The sequence below is a fragment of the Heterodontus francisci genome, chromosome 8, assembly GCF_036365525.1.
Source record: "Heterodontus francisci isolate sHetFra1 chromosome 8, sHetFra1.hap1, whole genome shotgun sequence".
NCBI lineage: Eukaryota > Metazoa > Chordata > Chondrichthyes > Heterodontiformes > Heterodontidae > Heterodontus > Heterodontus francisci.
In genome coordinates, this window is record NC_090378.1 from 6,882,433 (window position 1) to 6,903,324 (window position 20,892).

Below are 20,892 nucleotides of genomic sequence, written 5' to 3' on the forward strand. Positions count from 1 at the left end.
CAAAGCAGCCCACTTGATTGGCACCCCATCCACCACCTTAAACATCCACTCCCTTCATCACCAGCACACAGTGGCAGCAGTTATGTACCATATACTAAAGGCCGGCTCGGGTCTACAAATGAAACCCGACGCAAGCCCGACAGAACCACATCCGACCTGAGCCCAACCCAGCCCGAGGCCTTTCATTTTTTTCCTGCCCCCCAACCCGACCCGATCATCAATTAACCTAGCTTCCATTTTTCAATTTGTTACATATCTGCACAAGCTTAAAAAAACTGTAACTAAACAACCTTTCTAGTCCAAAAAGTACATTAACATTGGAGCCCTTTACTGGAGGTGGTGATAGAGTGTGTCCGACCCGGCCCAACCCGACCTGACATGACCCGACCCGAGCCCGAATGCCGAACCCAGAAGTGAGACCCAACCTGACCTGAACCCAACACATGTCCTCGGGTCCCGTCGGGTTCCAGTCAGGTTGCCAGGGTCACCATATACAAGACACACTGCAGCAACTCACCAAGGCTCCTTAGACAGCACCTTCCAAACCTGCGACCTTTACCACCTAGAAGGACAAGGGCAGCAGATGCCTGGGAACACCACCACCTGCAAGTTCCCCTCCAAACCACACACCATCCTGATTTGGAACTATATCGCCGTTCCTTCATTGTTGCTGGGTCAAAATTGTGGAACACCCCCCTAACAGCACTGTGGGTGTCCCTGCCCCCCATCGACGGTAGCGGGTTCGAGAAGGTGACTCACCACCACCTTCTCAAGGGCAATTATGGGGATGGGCAATAAATACCGGCCTTGATGTAGTTGGTGCAGTTTTATTAATATGGCTGAAAATCGGTTTATCACAAAAAAATAAGCATTCATAATGTCAGCTCCACCACCTGTGAGTAACCCGATTTTAAATAACTGAAAATGACTGAAGAACTCGACAGAACCATTTGCCTGTTATATAGGGTACAGTAGTCAGTTTCCTGGTATTTTTTAAAATTATATTCAAAGCTTTCAAAACATTCTTATAAGTGTCCTTGTGCCCAAAAGAGCCAGCTTAATTTTGGAGGCTCCTTCTAGGCTTGCAAATGAGTGTAATTAGCGAAAACTCAAAATGGTGATTGATTCATGCTGGAGACACAGCCAGTTTTCTGGGAGAGACTGGATTCTCGCGTAATGTTTTTAAAACTGGCGCAAAGGATGTGTTGGATGTAATTCTGCGGCGGTTACGCTGATTTGCACTGAACGAAAGCAGCATAACCGCATGGAATCTCTATGCCAGGACATTTGCAATTTATACGTTTCAATGATTAGTCAGATGACAAACACTAAAAGCTGTCTCTCAGCTTCAAAATCACGATCCCAGAAGAGACAATGCAAGAAGTGCAGTCTTTAATAATATTTACTGTGACTATTCTTAGGGACCGAGAGGACTGGACGGTTCCCCTGGAGAGCAAGGGCCCCCAGGTAACAAGGTAATTATTTATTTTCAAAGAGTAGTACTCCCGGAACACAATTTCAAGGGAATTTAAGTCACTAAATGAATACGTAGATGAATTACACCGTGAACAAGTGAAAAAGAAAACTATTTGTTGCCTGTGGAAATATATTTCCTTAAAATTATTTTTTGAACTGAGGAATTACAGCTACTGTATTGAAAAAGTGTTTCAATGCTGACACCTGCCTGGATGGCTGATGTTTTAGTGTTCTCATTCTGTATTGACATGAATAGCTAGAGGCATAACCTAATGTTCAACATGGCTTGTTTCCACACTTGCAGCAATGCTGTAAACCTCGATTTCATGAAGTTAGCCTTAAGGGTGGTCGAGGGGTTTGAGGAGCTATTCCTCTCAATGGGGATGAGTCTGTTTATTGTGAGTGTTAAAGTTAATATCTCCTCAGAGCACTGGAAGTCATTCTTATCATGTCAAACCATAAAGATATATTTGCCTTGCAGGGAGAAAGAGGAGAACTTGGCAAAAAAGGTGAAACAGGACTCATTGTAAGTGTCAAGCATTGATAAGATTTTGTAAATAATCCCATTCAAGCCTCCTCCAATCAATCCTCTGATATCTGCTCTGTGCATTTTTCAACATTCAAGGTCATTCATTTTCTGAATTGCAGGGCAAGGCTGGTAATCCTGGAGAACGGGGAGCACAAGGTGTTGCAGTGAGTACAATTGAGTATTATAACCCAAAACTCAATTAATGTAAAGCAAAGATAGAAAGTCTTGCATTTCTATAGCACCTTTAATGACCTCACAATGCCCCCAAAGAGCTTGCAGCCAATGGAATACTTCCTGAAATGTAGTCACTGTTGTAATGTAGGAAACGCGGCAGCCAGTATGCGCACAGCAAGATCCCAAAAACAGCAGTGTGATAGTGACCAGATAATCTGTTTTTGTGATGGTGATTGAGGGATAAACATTGGCCAGGACACGAGGGAGAACTCCTCTGCCCTTCATCCAGTTTTGGCCATGCAATCTTTTACATCCTCCTAAGAGGGCAGACCAGACCCTCAGTTTAATATCTTAACCGAAGGCAGCCTCCCTGACAGCACTCCCTCAGTACTGCCCCTCTGAGAGTACAGCACTCCCTCAGTAGTGCCCCTCCGAGAGTGCAGCACTCCCTCAGTACTGCCCCTCCGAGAGTGCAGCACTCCCTCAGTACTGCCCCACCGAGAGTGCAGCACTCCCTCAGTACTGACCCTCCAAGAATGCAGCACTCCCTCAATATTGACTCTCCGACAGTGCAGCACTCCCTCAGTACTGACCCTCTGAGAGTGCAGCACTCCCTCAGTACTGACCCTCCGAGAGTGCAGCACTCCCTCAGTACTGACCCTCCAACAATGCAGCACTCCCTCAATATTGACTCTCTGATAGTGCAGCGCTCCCTCAGTACTGACCCTCCGACACTGCAGCACTCCCTCAGTACTGACCCTCTGACAGTGCAGCACTCCCTCAGTACTGCCCCTCTGACAGTGCAGCTCTCCCTCAGTACTGACCCTCTGACAGTGCAGTGCTCCCTCAGCACTGCCCTGCCAACAGTGCAGCACTCCCTCAGTACTGACCCTCCAACAGTGCAGCACTCCCTCAGTACTGACTCTCCGAGAGTGCAGCACTCTCTCAGCACTGCCCCTCCAACAGTGCATCACTTCCTTAACACTGCCCCTCCGACAGTGCAGCACTCCCTCAGCACTGCCCTGCCAACAGTGCAGCACTCCCTCAGCACTGCCCTGCCAACAGTGCAGCACTCCCTCAGTACTGACCCTCTGACAGTGCAGCAGTCCCTCAATACTGACTTTCTGACAGTGCAGCACTCCCTCAGCACTGCCCTGCTAGCAGTGCAGCATTCCCTCAGTACTGACCCTCCAACAGTACAGTGCTCCCTCAGTACTGACCCTCTGACAGAGCAGCACTCCCTCAGTACTGCACTGGATGTGACAGCCTGGACTTTTTTGCAGGGGGACTTGAACCCTTCTGACTCAGAGGTGAGAGGGTGTCCCAGGCAGCAGAGGGGCGGCCTCAAAAACAATTTGACCCTTAACATTTGGCAGTCCTCTTTGGTTTTATCACCTGTGGAGAGAAACTGCTGCTTTCCATATTGAAGGGGCCTCCAACCCCTGCCCCTTGGAGATGGGGACAGGGTGATGAAGTGCATTAGCACAACTTGTCTTTCACCCCAGGACCTACATTTCAATCCAGCCCAGACTGAGAAAACCCTCACCTTTCAAAATGGAGCTGGTCGCAATAGGGTTGCCAACTGTGGTTGATAGTTTTCCTGGAGGTTTCGTTCCATGAACTCCACACCGAGCCATCCCGCCTCCACACTCCCGCTATTGGTCTATCGTCTGAGCGCACTGCCTTCCCACAGCCAATCGAAAAGTGAACTGACTCTCTGTTACCCAATATTTACTCAGAGCCTGCGAAAGCAGGGACAGGGCAGGAGGTGGATTTTCCAGAGGGAATCCCGGAAGTAAGGTTTTCCCAGTCATCTGGTGGAAATTAACCCGCTAGACGCCTTTTATATTTTTTCAGCGTGAGTCCCTCCCGACTGCGGTCTGATTGGCAGGCTCACTGCCAATTGGGCAAGAAAGCCAGTGACACATGGCTTCCGTCAGCAAGCAGATTGGGGGGGGTGTGGCGGTTGTTGCCGGGAGAGATTGCGGGAGGAGTTTGAGATTGGGGGAGATCGTGGAGGTCAAAGGGGGAGATGGCGGAGTTTGGAGTGGGAGGTAATGGGGGTTGGAGGAGGTCAAGGGTTTTTGGAGGTCAGGAGGAGATAGGGATAGATATGGGGGGGGGGGGTGGTTTGGGGAGTTGGTGATAGTGAGGATTGGGGTTGGGAGGCTCAGATAGATTGAGTAATGTGTACAGAGGTAAGCTTGTTACGTCTGGAGGAATCACTCCTGCTCCTCCTGGGCCACAAGCAGTGCAGTAAAGGCACTTACCTCATGGATCCAGTCCTTCTGGCCTTCTTATACCTGCCGGGATTCCCAGGTCCTGGGAAACCAACATGAGATAAAAATAAAATTGAGTGACAATGTAGGTACGCAACTGCTTTAAAAGATGTGCGTGGTGACGTTCCTCTTGTGACTGAATTGATCAGCAGCTCCTCATCCCACCTCCCGTAAACCCGCAAGTGGCCAGGTTAGAGTCGGGGTGTGAACCTTTTTAATATTTTTACCACCCACTCACCCACAAACCCACCCACCCTTGTGCATGTAAATCTTCTTCTCGGTGACCCAATTCGATTCATGTCAGACAGCACCTTCCAAACCCGCGACCTCTACCAACTAGAAGGACAAGGGCAGCAAAGGCATGGGAACACCACCACCTGCAAGTTCCCCTCCAAGTCACACACCAGTCTGATTTGGAACTATATCGCCGTTCCTTCACTGTCGCTGGGTCAAAATCCTGGAACTCCCTTCCTAACAGCACTGTGGGTATACCTACCCCAAATGGACTGCAGCGGTTCAAGAAGGCAGCTCACCACCACCTTCTCAAGGGCAATTAGGGATGGGCAATAAATGCTGGCCTGGCCAGCGACGCCCACATCCCATGAATGAAAAAAAAACATTAGTCAAACAGCCTGTGTTGGTCGCAGCAGTAACCTGGAGATTAATGTTCAATCGCTGGAGACTCCTGGCCAATCCTCGAGACAATCCTGCAGTCACATTGCCCTTGTTAACCATAAGGCTACAAACCACCACTTTGAAGATGATGGCACCAGGCAAAGGTAGAAAACATTGGCCCCTCGAATATTAACACACAGATGCTTAATGCGTTAGCACCTCCATTAAAAAGGAACCTCATACAAACCACCTTAAGCATTTCTCAGCAAAGAATCCAATTTCAAAGCAGTCATGGAAATATAACTTTGTGTGTGAGGAAAATGTAAAGCATAGAGACATTTCCAGCCTAAGTGTAGAGTGCCATCAAAAACAGTGATGGTTCCCTGGAATTTTGCACATTTTGTTGACCCAGAGAGTGGGGAGAATGTGGAACTCACTACCACAGGGAGTGGTTGAGGTCAATAGTATCGATACATTTCAGGGGAAGCTGGATAAACACATGAGGGAGAAAGGAATAGAAGGATCTACTGATAGGGGGAGAGGAAGAGGGAGGGAGGAGGCTCATGTGGAGCAGAAACACTAGATGGAGCAGTTGAGCTGAAAGGTCTGGTTCTGTGCTGCAGTTTGTATTTAATTCCACGGTGATTAACTTTTAAGGATAAAGATTTATTTTAACCCGGGGCCGAAGAGGTTCAGTCCCTGGACAAGTCCTAACCCATTCCTATCTGTTTGTCTTTTCTAGAAAGATGGAGGAAATTACTTAGTAACATTGTTATACAGAAACAGGCCATTTGGCACAACTGGTCTACGCTGGTGTTTGTGTTCCACACGAGCCACCTCCCACCCCTCTTCATCTGACCCTTATCAGTATATCCTTCTAATCCTTTCAGCCTGATGTGTTTATTGAAATCTAAGGGAAATGCTAAGTTATAATCAGGTAGAGAATGCAGAATAACTATGTGCGACCATAAGAAAAACAATTGCTGGACATCTAAAACAAGACAAGCCCATCACTACCAATCAAAAGAGAAGTTTAATGTCTAGGGTTCATGCCTTTCTCAGCATACCAAGGTGATGCGGACTTGAAAATTCCCGTGCCAAGAGTTGAAGAAGAGCAGGGAGCTTTCCCTTGACCAACCTTCATCTTTCAAAGATAGAGGAACAGACCATTTGTTGGATTCCAGTTTGTCAGGGTTTGCTATTTGTAAATAACTGAAATGTTTACCAGCATAGCAATGACTGCATTTCAAGGTAAGTCAGTTTATGAAGTGGTTGTGAGATGTTGCTGAGAGGTGGAATCCCAATGCAGGTCTTTATTTACTCATTAATGTACTGATCTTGCTTTGCAGCTCTGTTTTCCAATGTTGATGTGAATTTCAGATTAAACCTTTGCTCTGATTCTCATTTTGATTAGGTTGTTAACTGTAGAATTGATCAGGGGAGCCAATGCACCCAACATTGCAGCAATGACTGAACTGCAAACATACTCCAATAACGCACTTTGGGATATCCTGAGGTCATGAAAGGTGCTATATGAATGCAAGTTCTTTTGTTAATGACACAAGATGTAATACATTGTTAGAATAGTTTCTGTTCTTATTTTCCCTGTGTAATTCCCCATATTTGTTGTTTAGAATGTGCATTAGAATGGCAATCCTGAAATCCGTTACCACACTGTCAGTTTTCACCTTTACAATCTCTGTTTCAGGGATTGACAGGACCTCCTGGGAGCACCGGAGACATGGGACCCCCAGGACAACCAGTTGAGTTTACCTTCAGTTACATAATTGCAGGAAAGGTTTCCTCACTGCCTTATTTGTAATTGTAAACCTTTGATAGTTAGAGCTATAGTACGATACAGCACAGAAGGAGGCCATTCGGCCCATCGTACCTGTGCTGGTCTTTTGAAAGAGCTATCCAATTAGTCCCTCTCCCCCTGCTTTTTCCCCAGAGCCCTGTGAACCTTTCCTCTTCAAGTATTTATCCAATTCCCTTTTGATAGTTATTATTGAATCTGCTTCCACCGCCCTTTCAGGCAGCGCGTTCCAGATCACAACAACTCACTGTGTAAAATAAATACACCTCATCTCCCCCCCTTTTGACAATTATCCTCAATCTGTGTCCTCTGATTACCAAACCTCCTGCCACTGGAAACAGTTTCTCCTTATTTACTTTATCAAAGTCCTTCAGTATTTTGAACACCTCTACCAAATCTCCTCTTGACCTTCTCTGCTCCAAGGAGAACAATCCCAGCTTCTCCGGTCTCTCTCCGTAACTGACGTCCCTCATCCCTGGGGCCATTTCGTCCTTCTCCAAGTCCTTGACATCCTTCCTAAAGTGCTGTGTCCAGAGTTGGGCGCGGTATTCCAGCTGGGGTCTAGTCAGTGTTTTCGAAAGGTTTTGTATAACTTTAAAACTTTCTTGCTTTTGCCTCTTTAATGAAGCCCAGGATCACAGATGTTTTTTTTAACAACCTTATTAACCTGTCCTGCCACATTCAAAGATTTGTGTACATACACCCCCAGGTCTCTCTGCTCCTGAACAACCCCCCTCCCTTTGCATTTACAATTATGAATAGTGAACCAAGGATATCTTTCCCCCAATGTGGTCGTTTCCAGTTATCGTCATTCCTTTTGGACTTGTCCCTAGAATCCAAGGAACAAAAATTTCCAAGGTATTACTGATGCAGGTCCAGAAGTACATTCTACAGAACGGAATAACGAGGTTAGGTATGGAATAGAAAATGTAGAAAGCCTCCAAAATAATAGCCACTCCAGGCACTGCTTCACAAACCACTGACCTCCTCCAGGCGCTTACCCATTGTCTCTCGAGACAAGGAGGCCAAAGAAGAAGGAAGTAGAGAAATACCCCTGACATAAAGGTTATGAAAAAAGTTCTCCAATTTAAATTCTTTGTAATATAAGTACAATGAACCAACGAAAGTATGGAATCATATGTATATTCTGATTACATAGTTTTTACAGCACAGAAGCAGGCCATTCGGCCCAACTGCTCTATGCTGGTGCTTATGCTCCACACGAGCCTCCTCCCACCCCTCTTCATCTCACCCCATCTGCCTCTCCTTCTACTCCTTTCTCCCTCATATGTTTATCCAGCTTTCCCTTAAATGTATCGATACTATTCACCTCAACCACTCCCTGTGGCAGTGAGTTCCACATTCTCACCACTCTCTGGGTAAAGAAGTTACTCCTGAATTCCTTATTGGATTTATTAGTGACTGTCTTATATTTATGGCCCCTAGCTCTGGTCTTAGCCGCAAGTGGAAACACCTCTACGCCAAACCCTTACCTCTATCAGGTCACCTCAGTTTTTTGTTTGAGAGAAATGAACCCCAGCCTGTTCAATCTTTCCTTGTAGATATAAACCTCTCAGTTCCACTATCAATCTAGAAAATCTTTTTCATACCTTCTTGGTGCCACTTTTATAATATGGAGCCCAGAATTTTTCAGTGATGATCGGCACAAATATTTAAAACGCAGAAAAATAAGTGAGTTTCTGCTACAGTTATAATTAAGCTGATTGAATGGTTCATTACTGGCTAGAACTATTTGTCCACATGCAAGAAAACATGCCCACAAAATTCACCATAAAATGTGACACACTGAGGTGTTCTCATGCGTATATCACAATGTTTTATGACATTTTTGAACTATTTCGTGGAGTATTTAGTACAATGCTGGGCACCACACTTTAGGGAGGCATTTGAAAGGGTGCAGAAAAGATTTAGGAGAATGGTTCCAGGTTTGAGGGACTTCTGTTATGTGGATAGATTGAAGAAAATGGGCCGAATGGCCTCCTTCGGTGCTGCAACAATTCTATGATTCATTACCAATGTATTTAGAGCATAATGACACATTAGTTCATGCAAGAATATGATTGAAGGAGGTTCTGCAAGATAAGATGTATTTACTGCAGTAAATTCACCTTTTTATTGTTAATGTACAACCTTTCTGTTAGCTTACCACTTCATCCATATTGTATAGAATAATTCCTTTGCTGTGTAAATATTTGTTCGGTACTCCAAGTCAATGGAATGCTGTTTTGTTGCTTTTTTTAAAAAAAGAACAATTTATTCAGGGTTTAAAATAGCAATCCTTTTCCGATGACTTTCCCACATAGGGTCCTCGAGGACAGCAAGGTGAGATTGGTGCTATCGGAGGAGTTGGTCTTGAGGTAATTATTTCAGCACTTTATTATCCTTTAATAGTCTCTACCTGCACACTGTTTAGTGTTAAACCGTTGAATTCAATTTGTGATTAGAAGTGATGGGGGGAGAAATTTAGCACCAGTTAATCCCATATAAAATTGGTGTAAGGTCATCAAATTTTCTGCTGCTATTTGGCAAACTAGGCCAGAACTGCCCCGGAGGCCATATTGTCTTAAGGAACTTTTAGACATCCAAGGCACCTGCCTGAAACAGGTGTCAGGCCCCCTTAAATATGCGAATTATAGGACCCAGAATACGAGAGGCAGGGGAGGGTGGGCTAATTGGGAAGCTCTAGCAAAGAGCCGACACGGGCCGAATGGTCTCCTTCTCTGCTGTATTGTTCTACTTGGGTGGAGCTTGCATCTCACATGCTCTTGTACCAGGTGTTGAGTGACCAAACCAAACAATCCAGAAAGGGCCTGCTGGAGGTCGTCCAAGATCGGCCCAGGAATTCTTCCGTTTATATTTCTGTGTGCCGGCGTGTTCAAGGTCCCTCCCTGTATAGCTTCACACTCCACCACCACCACCCCAACCCTCCCACCTGCCCCCAGATCGTTACACCCCAGGGTCGGCATAGGAGCTGGCTGATTTACGGGGAGGTGTTGGTGTTGTGGTAATGTCACTGGACTAGTAGCCCAGAGGCCCAGACTACTACTCTGGGGACATGAGTTCGAATCCCACCACGGTAGACAGGTCAGAGGCTAGGAATCCTGTGGCGAGTAACTCACCTCCTGACTCCCCAAAGCCTGTCCACCATCTACAAGGCACAAATCAGGAGTGTGATGGAATACTCTCCACTTGCCTGGATGGGTGCAGCTCCAACAACATTCAAGAAACTCGACACCATCCAGGACAAAGCAGTCCGCTTGATCGGCAACCCGTCCACAAACATTCACTCCCTCCACCACCGACGCACAGTGGTAGCAGTGTGTACCATCTACAAGATGCACTGCAGCAACTCACCAAGGTTCCTTAGACAGCACCTTCCAAACCCGTTACCTCTACCACTAGAAGGACAAGGGCAGCAGATGCATGGGAACAGCACCACCTGCAAGCTCCCCTCCAAGTCACACACCATCCTGACTTGGAACTATATCGCCGTTCCTTCACTGTCGCTGGGTCAAAATCCTGGAACTCCCTTCCTAACAGCACTGTGGGTGTACCTACCCCACATGGACTGCAGCGGTTCAAGAAGGCAGCTCACCACCACCTTCTCAAGGTCAATTAGGGATGGGTAATAAATGCTGGCATAGCCAGTGACGCCCACATCCCATGAAACAAATAAAAAAAGGGGACATTTGAATTCAATTAATAAATTTGGAATTAAAAAGCTAGTCCAATGGTGACTGTGAAACCATAATTGATTGTTGTAAAAAATGATCAGGTTCACTAATGTCCTTTAGGGAAGGAAATCTGCCATCCTTACCTGGTCTGACCTACATGTGATAGCAATGTGGTTGACTCTTAAATGCCCTCTGAGATGGCGTAGCAAACCACTCAGTTCAAGGGCAATTAGGGACGGGCAATAAATGCTAGTCTAACCAGCTACACCAACATCCCACGAACGAATTAAACAAAAATTTCCCGCCTTCCCTGACCATGGGTACCAACGGCTGCTGGTTCAGTGTTGACAGCTCCCCGGCAGCATATCATTTCGGGTCTCAGCTGCATTTGGCTCTTACCTCAAGACCATCGCCACCCCAATTTTGCACCCAGTTGGGACATGGGTCATATTTCTCAGCCAATGACTTTGATTTAACTGACAATTATCAGTTAGATATAGAGACTGAAGAAGCTGCCGTTGTTCTCTTGAGAGAAGAGAAGGTTAAGAGGAGATTTAATAAAAGTGTTAAAAATCCCAATGGGTTTTGATAGAGTAAATAAGGAGAAACTGTGTCCAATGGCAGGAGGGTCGGTAACCAGAGGACATGGATTTATGATCATTGACAAAGAACCAGAGGTGAGATGAGGAGAAACAATTTCACACAGTGAGTTGTTGTGATCTGGAATGCACTGCCTGAAAGGGCGGTGGAAGCAGATTCAATAATAACTTCCAAAAGGATAAATATTGAAGGGAAAATATTTACTGGGCTATGGGGAAAGGACAATGTGGGAGTTCGGAGTAATTGAATAGCTCTTTCAAATAGTCAGCACAGGCATGATGGGCTGAATGGCCTCCTTCTGTGCTGTATCGTTCTATGATTCTATGAAAAATGCTTCACGCTATAACTGAATGGTTTGTTAATTACACAGGGACTTCCAGGAACTATAGGAGAAACTGGTCACCAGGGGGAACCTGGAATTAAGGTAGATGCAATTTATCATGCAAGCAACTGCGGGGGAGGTAACTTACCTTGTACAGGTAGAGTCGTGTTGGAAAATGAGTTACAATTTCCTGTCAACATTAACAGCTGGGAGATATTCCACTTCTGCCAGAGATCAAATTATTCTGTTGGCAATAAGCAAATTTGGTCTTCTTCCTTGCCCTAAAGGGATTGCAATGAAGATTCACTAGACTGGCTCCTGGGATGAGGAGATTGTCCTATGAGGGGAGATTGAGTAGACTAGGGCTGGAATTTTACACCACCCCAGGGAATGGGACAGTGTTGTGGAGGTGGCGTAAAATGGAGTGGGAGGCTCCGAGATGCCTTCCCGACCTGATCCTACCTCCGCCGCTACTTTACGTAGGCCCCTGGGGGCAAGAAACGGCCCACCCGCCCCAGGCCAATCAAGGCCACTTAGGAGCCTTCGCCTGCCTCCACAAACATTTTGCACGTGGCAAGCGGGCATCCAGGACCTTAGAGATGCCACCTGGGAAAACCAGGCGGCTGCCGATCATCGGTCACCCCAACCACCCCCAGCACCCAACACGCCTCCTTCCCTCTCAACCAACCACCCTTGACTCGCCGGGGCCTGACTGATTACCCCCGGCGAGGCAACCAAAACTTACCTCTCCTCCTGGCCCCATGTCTTCTTCTCTCTTCAGCTGGGCTGCAGTCCCAGCAGTGGCCACCGCTCCTGGTGGCACTGCTGGGACTGCCAGCCCACTGATTGGCCAGCAGCTCAATGAGGCGGGACTTCCTCCCTGAAGTGGGTGGATATCCCACCTCCGGACACTTAAAACCTGAGGACCCATAAAATACCGAACGGATCCCAGGCGAGGCGGAAGCAGGTCCGCCACCGACTTTTACATCTGTGGACAGCTCCCATCCGCCCTATGTTAAATCCCAGCCTAGGCCTATTTTTCCTGAGGTTTAGAAGAATGAGAGGTGATCTCATTGAAACATATAAAATTCTCAAGGGATTTGACAGGGAAGATGCTGAAAAAATGTTTCCCTCGTCTGGGAATCTAGATTCCAGAATGAGGGGATCGGCCATTCAGGACTGAGATGAGAAATTTCTTCACTCAAAGGCTTGTGAACCTTTGAAATTCTCTATCCTAGAGAGCTGTGAATGTTCAGTTGTTGAGTATATTTAAGACTGGGATAGATAAACTTTAGCATAGTAAGGGAATTAAGGGATGTGGGGATAGTGCGGGAAGGTGGAGTTCAGGTAGAAGATCAGCCATGATCTTGTTGAATGGCAGAATGGGCTCAAAGGGCCAAATGGCCTTGTCCTGCTCCTATTTCTTATGTTCTTATGCAAATTAGTATTCTGGTTGGCTGTCTGTGAGAATTCTTTCATGTGATTGGCTACCTGGACAGCTTGATGACATCACTGCAGCTGCTCAGGGGGAGGCAGTGGCACAGTGGTCTTGTGACTGGACTAGTAATCCAGAGGCCCAGGCTAGTGCTCTGGGGACATGGGTTTGAATCCCGCCATGGCAGATGGTGAAATTTGAATTCAATTAATAAATCTGGAATTAAAAGCTAGTCTAATGATGACCCCGAAACCATTGCAGATTGTTGTAAAAACCCATCTGGTTCACTAATGTCCTTCAGGGAAGGAAATCTGCTGTCCTTACCTAGTCTGGCCTACATATGACTCCAGACCCCAGCAAGGTGGTTGACTCTTAAATGCCCTCTGAAATATCTGAAATGGCCTGGCAAGCCACTCAGTTCAAGGGCAGTAAGGGATGGGCAATAACTTGTGGCCTGGCCAGAGATACCCGCATCCCACAAACGAATAAAACAAATGCTGGGAATCTCCATTAAACAACACTACAGTCAATTATACAGCGAGAGAGGTAAAGCTCTGGCTCTACAGATCGCTAGATCTCTCAGTGTGAAGCTTCTTTCACGGTCAGTGGTGAGCGCCCTTGCTTGGCTGTTGAGTTTGAAATCCGAGCCATTATGTCCACTGACCTGTATTCATTTAGAATAGAAAATATTATAAACTCAAGTAAAGAAGAAACATGCCACAGAATAAGGTTTTAGATTGTGTGTTCGGGTGAAATGATCTACATGTGCGATAACTAGAGAAAACAAACAATTTGCCAATACTATCAAACCACACGTATACAAGTGTGAATGTTGAATTTAATTCTTCAGTTTTTTTTATAATGTACTTTTAATGTAAATTGTCTTTGGAATAAAACAGGGTGAAATAGGACCATTTGGAAATGTAGGAGAACCAGGACAAATCGGTTTGAGGGTGAGTTAATATAATATCGCAGTCAGATTACCGTGCCAGCATCCTATCACTGTTCAAATTCATAGTTTCTGATTGATATGTGCAAATTATATGCTGGCATAGCCTTCAAGTGCACAATGCAACAACTCAACAGCACGTTCTGGAGCCAACCAAACAGCAGGCTATTCTATACCTGGTATTGTGCAATGAGATAGGATTAATTAATGACCTCATAGTGAAGGCACCCTGAGGCAGCAGTGATCATAATATGATTGAATTTTACATTCAGTTTGAGGAAGAGAAGTATGGGTCTCAGACTAATATTTTAAGCTTAAATAAGGGCAATTACGAGGGCATGAAGGCAGAGATAGCAAAAGTGAACTGGCAAAGTATGTTAAGGGATAGGTCAATAGAGATGCTAAAGTGATTTATGACTTTAACCCCTTGTAGGGACTAAACCAAATCAGGAGCACATCCCCATGAATCTCCTTTAATCAAGTTCAAACCAGACAAGTTCTCAGACACTTATTTGGGTCCAAAGAATTGCACTAGCTTTTCCTCAAAAAAAGAAAACGAACAGAGAATTTTACCATCTTTTGGATAGCCAATTTCTAATATTTTATGGCTAAGTCATAAATATCCCAGATATTATAAGGGTCTGGGAAACGTATCTCTCCACTTAAAGAGACACAGTGAGCGGGGTTCTTGTAGTTGTATACAGAATACTATATGAGACAATTTATTAACTTTTATATATTTATTAAAGAATTTAACGTAATAAATTTCTTAAGTGGATACGTATATCACATTATCAAATATTACTGAGAGATGTAACACATAGTCTTATTTCTAACATAGAATCCAAAAGTTTAGCCTTGCTAATGTTACAGCAAAATTATCTTAGAATATCCAGAATATCCATCAAAACTTAAAGTAAACTTGTACCTTAAATCCCCGAATAAGGCATGGGATGAGAAGTGTTGTTAAGGAATCAACACTGTAAGTGTTTGCTTCAGAACCTTGTATTTTTATACAATTTCTAAGACGTCATATGACTTTTGCATTAGATGTGACCTTTCTGTGTTCCTTTTAAAATCCATATCTTTAAGTTAATGTTTTACTGGAATTTGAAGTTGTGAGCTTTTATCTGGTCAAAATGTTCATAATTGTGTTTACCTGACCTCTCTTGTTCCTGTGAGTACATTCCATTTATTGTTAATTGCCCTTTCCATGGTACCCACAGCAACCTCCGGAGCCGACATGTCTGAAAAACAACCCCATAAACCAATTAAGTTTTATTGCTGCCTTTTACTGAGGTCACACAGGATATTTTAAATGTGTGTGTTTATCTCCCAAGTCCCTGGTAACAGCAGTTCTATTCTAAGAGACCTTGAAATGTTTAACTCTACCATCATAAAGGGGAACTTCACTGAGCTCTGAAAACTAACCATTTATTCAATCTTTAATTCTAAAGGCATAATACACCAACTATTTCCAAATTCTACTTAATCAAGCCTATTATACTGATATTCCTTCACACTGCAGTGGCAGATATTTAAAGGGATATTTCAGAATACACAGAATAGATACATTCCAATGAGAAAGAAACATTCTAAGGGGAGGACCCACCATCCGTGGGTAACTAAAACAGTCAAAGTATCAAAATTAAAGAAAAAGCCTATAATTGCACAAAGATTTATTTATTTAGAGATACAGCACTGAAACAGGCCCTTCGGCCCACCGAGTCTGTGCCGACCATCAACCACCCATTTATACTAATCCTACACTAATTCCATATTCCTACCACATCCCCACATGTCCCTATATTCCCCTTCCTATACTAAGGGCAATTTATAATGGCCAATTTACCTATCAACCTGCAAGTCTTTGGCATGTGGGAGGAAACCGGAGCACCCGGAGGAAACCCACGCAGACACAGGGAGAACTTGCAAACTCCACACAGGCAGTACCCAGAATTGAACCCAGGTCACTGGAGTTGTGAGGCTGCGGTGCTAACCACTGCGCCACTGTGCCGCCCTAAAGATGGGAGGCAGATCAGAAGATTGGACAGAATATAAAAAACAGCAAAGAATGACTAAAAGATTAATAAGGAGGGAAAAATTAGAGTACAAGAGAAAGCTAGCTCGAAATATAAAAACAGATAGTAAGAGGTTCTGTAGATATTTAAAAAAGAAAAGTGTTTAAAAAAAGGTGAGCATTCTTCCTCTGGAAAGTGAGTCTGGGGAATTAATAATGGAAAATAAGGCGATGGCAGATGAATTGAACAGAATTTTTGCATCGGTCTTTACTATAGAGGATACAAGTAACATCCCAGTATTAGCTGTAAATCAGGAAATGGAAGGGAGGGAGGAACTCAAGAAAATTACAATCACCAGGGAAGTGGTGCTGAGCAAATTGTTGGAGCTGTGAGCTGACAAGTCCCCGGGTTCTGACAGACTTCATGCTTGGGTGTCAAAAAAAGAGAGATAGTTGATGCGTTGCTTTTAATTTTCCAAAATTCCCTAGATTTGGGGAAGGTTCCATTAGATTGGAAAATAGCAAATGTAACTCCTTTATTCAAAAAGTGATGGAGACAGAAAGAAGGAAACTACAGGCCAGTTAGCTTAACATCTGTCTTAGGGAAAATGTTAGAAGCTATTATTGAAGATGTTATAGCAGGGCATTTAGAAAAATTCAAGGTAATCAGGCAGAGTCAACATGGTTTTGTGAAAGGGAAATCATGTTTAACCAATTATTGGAGTTCTTTGAAGAAGTAACATGTACTGTGGATAAAGGGGAACTGCTGGATGTACTGTACTTAGATTTCCAGAGGGCATTTGATAAGGTGCCACATCAAAGGTTATTGCAGAAAATAAAAGCTCGTGGTCTAGTGGAACATATTGGCATGGATAGAAGATTGGCTAGCTAACAGGAAACAGAGAGTAGGCCTAAATGGGTCATTTTCTGGTTGGCAAGATGTAACGAGTCGTGTGCCACAGGGATCTGTGCTGGGGTCTCAACTTTTTACAATTTATATAAATGACTTAGATGAAGGGACTGAAGGTATGGTTGCTAAATTTGCTGATGACACAAAGATAGGTAGGAAAGTAAGTTGTGAAGAGGACATAAAGGGGCTACGAAGGGATATAGATAGGTTAAGTGAGTGGGCAAAGATCTGGCAAATGGAGAATAATGTGGGAAAATGTGAAATTGTCCATTTTGGCAGGAAGAATAAAAAAGAAGCATGTTATATAAATGGTGAGAAATTGCGAGCTCTGACGTGCAGAGGGCTCTTGGTGTCTTCTTGCATGAATTGCAAAAGGTTAGTATGCAGGTACAGCAAGAAATTAGGAAAGCCAATAGAATGTTATCATTTATTGCGAGGGGAATTGAATACAAAAGTACGGAGGTTGTGCTTCAGCTATACAGGGCATTGGTGAAACCACATCTGGAGTACTATGTACAGTATTAGTCTCCTTATTGAAGGAAGGATGTAAATGCGTTGGAAGCAGTTCAGAGAAGGTTTACTAGACTAATACCTAGAATGGGCGGGTTGTCTTATGAGGAAAGATTGGACAGGCTAGGCTTGTATCTGCTGGAGTTTAGAAGAGTAAGAGGCGACTTGATTGAAACATATAAGATCCTGAGGAGTCTTGACAGGGTGGATGTGGAAAGGATGTTTCCTCTTGTGGGAGAATCTAGAACTAGGGGATACTGTTTAAAAATAAGGGGTCGCCCATTTAAGACAGAGATGAGGAGAAATTTTTTCTCTCAGAGGGTCGTGAGTCTTTGGAACTCTCTTCCTCAAAAAGTGGTGGAAGCAGAGTCTTTGAATATTTTTAAGGCAGAGGTAGATAGATTCTTGATAAGCAAGGGGGTGGAAGGTTATCAGGGGTAGGCGGGAATGAGGAGTTGAGGTTGCAGTCAGATCAGCCATGATCTTATTGAATGGCGGAGCAGGCTCGAAGGGCCGAGTGGCCTACTCCTGCTCCTAATTCGTATGTTGGTATGTTTGTTATGATTTTGTGTTGAACAAAGTGGCAGATGTTACAAAAACAAGAGCAAAATACTGTGGATGCTGGAAATCTGAAATAAAACAATGTGCTGGAAATACTCAGCAGGTCTGGCAGCATCTGTGGAGAGAGAAACAGAGTTAATGTTTTAGGCCGATGATCTTTCATCAGAACTGGCTGAAATGTTCTGACGAAAGGTCATCTGCTTAGTTCCACCATTAATATCAGTCCAATCCTGGTGGAATCAGTTAAACCACAGCAAACGATCGGGCCATTTTAAACGTCAGTGAGTTACACCCAAATCTAACTTACGCTCACGTTTAGCACAATCTTTTCCTCTGGTTTGAAATTCAATTTGCCCAGATTGGGCCTCGGCCTCAAAACTGGTAACACCCCCAGGTTGAAATTCCGAACTTTGCCGAATGCTCAGGAAGGCTCTTTAAATTACGCTCACTTTCTGAGGCGTAAGGGCCCTAGTCAGCACGTTTTAGAAGGTTTTTCACAACAAAAAATAATTAAATTACTGAGATACTGACTAGTGTACACCTGTGAAACTATTAAACTGTTCAGTACAGTTCTTAAGTCATTTTCCATGATTTTAAATTGGGTCACTCGCAGTTCACTGGACACCTTGATTAAAAATACTTATTTTTGGTGATAAACCCATTTGCGGCTGTAATAATCAAACTGAATCTTAAATACATCAAGGAATACTTTTTAATGGAAAAAGGAAGCAATTACTTTCTACTACACTGCCTAGTTGTGCTGGTTCATGGAAGATTTTATTTGTGATTATGCAAATTTATTTTATCGGTAACCTGAACTGTAACCTAACCAGCGCAATTTCGAGATCATTTTGGATGCAATTTCCTGATTGTTAAATGAGGACTTGCCACCATGTAATGAGTTCTTTTTCTGTTGGCTGATGCAACATAAATGAGATGCATGGTGTCCAGTTGTTTGAAGATCTCAGCGGGTTTATTTACAGCTAAACTATTATACACAGTACAGAGCTAACTATTTACAGCACCTACCTCGAGATGCTCCAGTTACAGAGTGACTCAGGCTTCAGGTCACATGACTGCGTCCTGGTACTTGGCTCATTAGCATACTACGATCTTAAAGGGACGTCACTCCTAAAGGCAATCATACAACATCCCCTTTCTTTCCAAAGATAAGTCTCCTATGCCAAAAGTAAAAATAAATAAATTTAGATAATATCAGAATTATTTACATATGGATAGACGTTATGAATTTTATAAATGTAGAGGCTTAAGAGTCCATAATATACCATTTTGGTGGTTTGACAACTCTTCCAGATCTGGTTATGTTATAACCTTCGAGGGATGTGGATTTCACCCCTGGCTGTACTGTTGTCAATGCGTTGGCTGTCGTCCTGTTGATCTGTTACACCCCCACCTTCAGAGCGTGCTGCCTTGAGTCCGCCAGGCGCAATTGGAGTACTGCACACCTCCCTCGGTTGGCTTCAGTTCCTTCTCAACATCGCTCCACTAGATGTTGTAATCTCATAGGACCTACACTCACCGCACACTCCGGACACCTCTGCAGGCAACCATGTTTTCACTGTCGGGTGTATGACCCTGACCTTTTGTCCTACATGTAGCTGAGGTAGTTCCGCCCCTGCGTGTTGGTCAGGCACCATTTTCATTCTCCCTTGTTTTTCGAGCAGTCTGCTGCATCTCAGATAAAAGTGGAAATTCTACCCCATAGGGTATTTATGGCCCTTCAAATCAATTAAATTGTACCTTGTCTTTCTTTGTGGAGGCATGCAAGCCTTGCTTTGGTAGAGTAAAGAACTGCTGTCATATTCATCCTGCAAAGTTTGGTATTACAACAATATACTTAAGCTAAGTGTCAACTGTGGCTCAGTGAGCAGCACTTTTGCCTCCGACATAGAAGGTTGTAGATTCATGTCCCACTCCAGGACTTGCGTCCAAAAGTCAATGCTGACACACTAGTGCAGTACTGAGGGCGTGCTGCATTGTCAGAGGTGTTTTTGTTTTTTGGATGAGATATTAAACTGAGACCCTGTCACATTGATGTGAATGATCCCATGGCAGTATTTCGAAGAAGTGCAGTGGAGGTGCCCTGACCAATATTTATCCCTCAATCAACATCACAAAAATGGCTCATCTGGTCATTACCACATTGCTGTTTGTGGGAGCTTGCTGTGCATAAATTGGCTGCCATGTTTCCCACATGACAACAGTGATTATACTGTAAGCACTGTAAAGCGCTTTGTGACACCTGGTGGTCGTGAAAGGCGCTATATCAATGCAAGTCTTTTTTTTTCTAACTCTATTTCAAAAAGTGTTTGGAAGACATTTCCCCACATCTGCTGCTATATAATCGCTTATCGGTCAGAATCTCGATGTGTATCAGATTCCTTACACACAAAGCAGTTAATTAATAAGATGGGTTCTTAACTTTCATAATCCATTGCTCAGTCAGAAACAAGCTGTGGAGCTTTGATATACAAACATTCCATCTCCACATAATTAGTGGTTAGGTTAAGCATTATTAATGTTGTCCTGGCATAAACTGGGATTCATAATATTTTTTGTATTAAGGTCCCTAATGTGAAAGGCAATGTTTCTATTTATAAATTATCCATGGAGACTGCATGCCATCTTATAGAACTTGTTTTCAAAGTTCAGGCAGCAATTAGTTATGGCAAGCAATTTCTGTCATCAATCTACACACCATGAAACCTTTGTCAGGAAATAAATCTGAATGATTTTATACCATTGAATAAATATCGGTGATTCTTGCATCGCATAGAATGCACAGAAACAGGCCATTCGGCCCAACTGCTCCGTGCTGGCGTTTATGCCCCAATCGAGTCTCCTCACACCCCCTCTTCCTCTCCCCCTATCAGCATATCCCTCTATTCCTTTCTCCCTCGTGTTTCTCCAGCTTCCCCTTAAATATATCGATACTATTCACCTCAACCACTCCCTGTGATAGCGAGTTCCACATTCTCAC

General features: G+C 44.1%; 1 protein-coding gene across 1 annotated transcript in view; it reads left to right on the forward strand.

The window, feature by feature from the left end:
* Positions 1–20,892, forward strand: part of LOC137373159 (collagen alpha-1(XXIV) chain) — a 351,399-nt gene that overhangs the window by 209,828 nt on the left and 120,679 nt on the right. Inside the window, exons 29-35 of the mRNA XM_068038018.1 lie at positions 1,422–1,475; positions 1,958–2,002; positions 2,125–2,169; positions 6,782–6,835; positions 9,214–9,267; positions 11,555–11,608; positions 13,841–13,894. Coding sequence (XP_067894119.1) covers positions 1,422–1,475; positions 1,958–2,002; positions 2,125–2,169; positions 6,782–6,835; positions 9,214–9,267; positions 11,555–11,608; positions 13,841–13,894 — 360 coding nt within the window. The remainder of the gene's footprint in view (positions 1–1,421; positions 1,476–1,957; positions 2,003–2,124; positions 2,170–6,781; positions 6,836–9,213; positions 9,268–11,554; positions 11,609–13,840; positions 13,895–20,892) is intronic.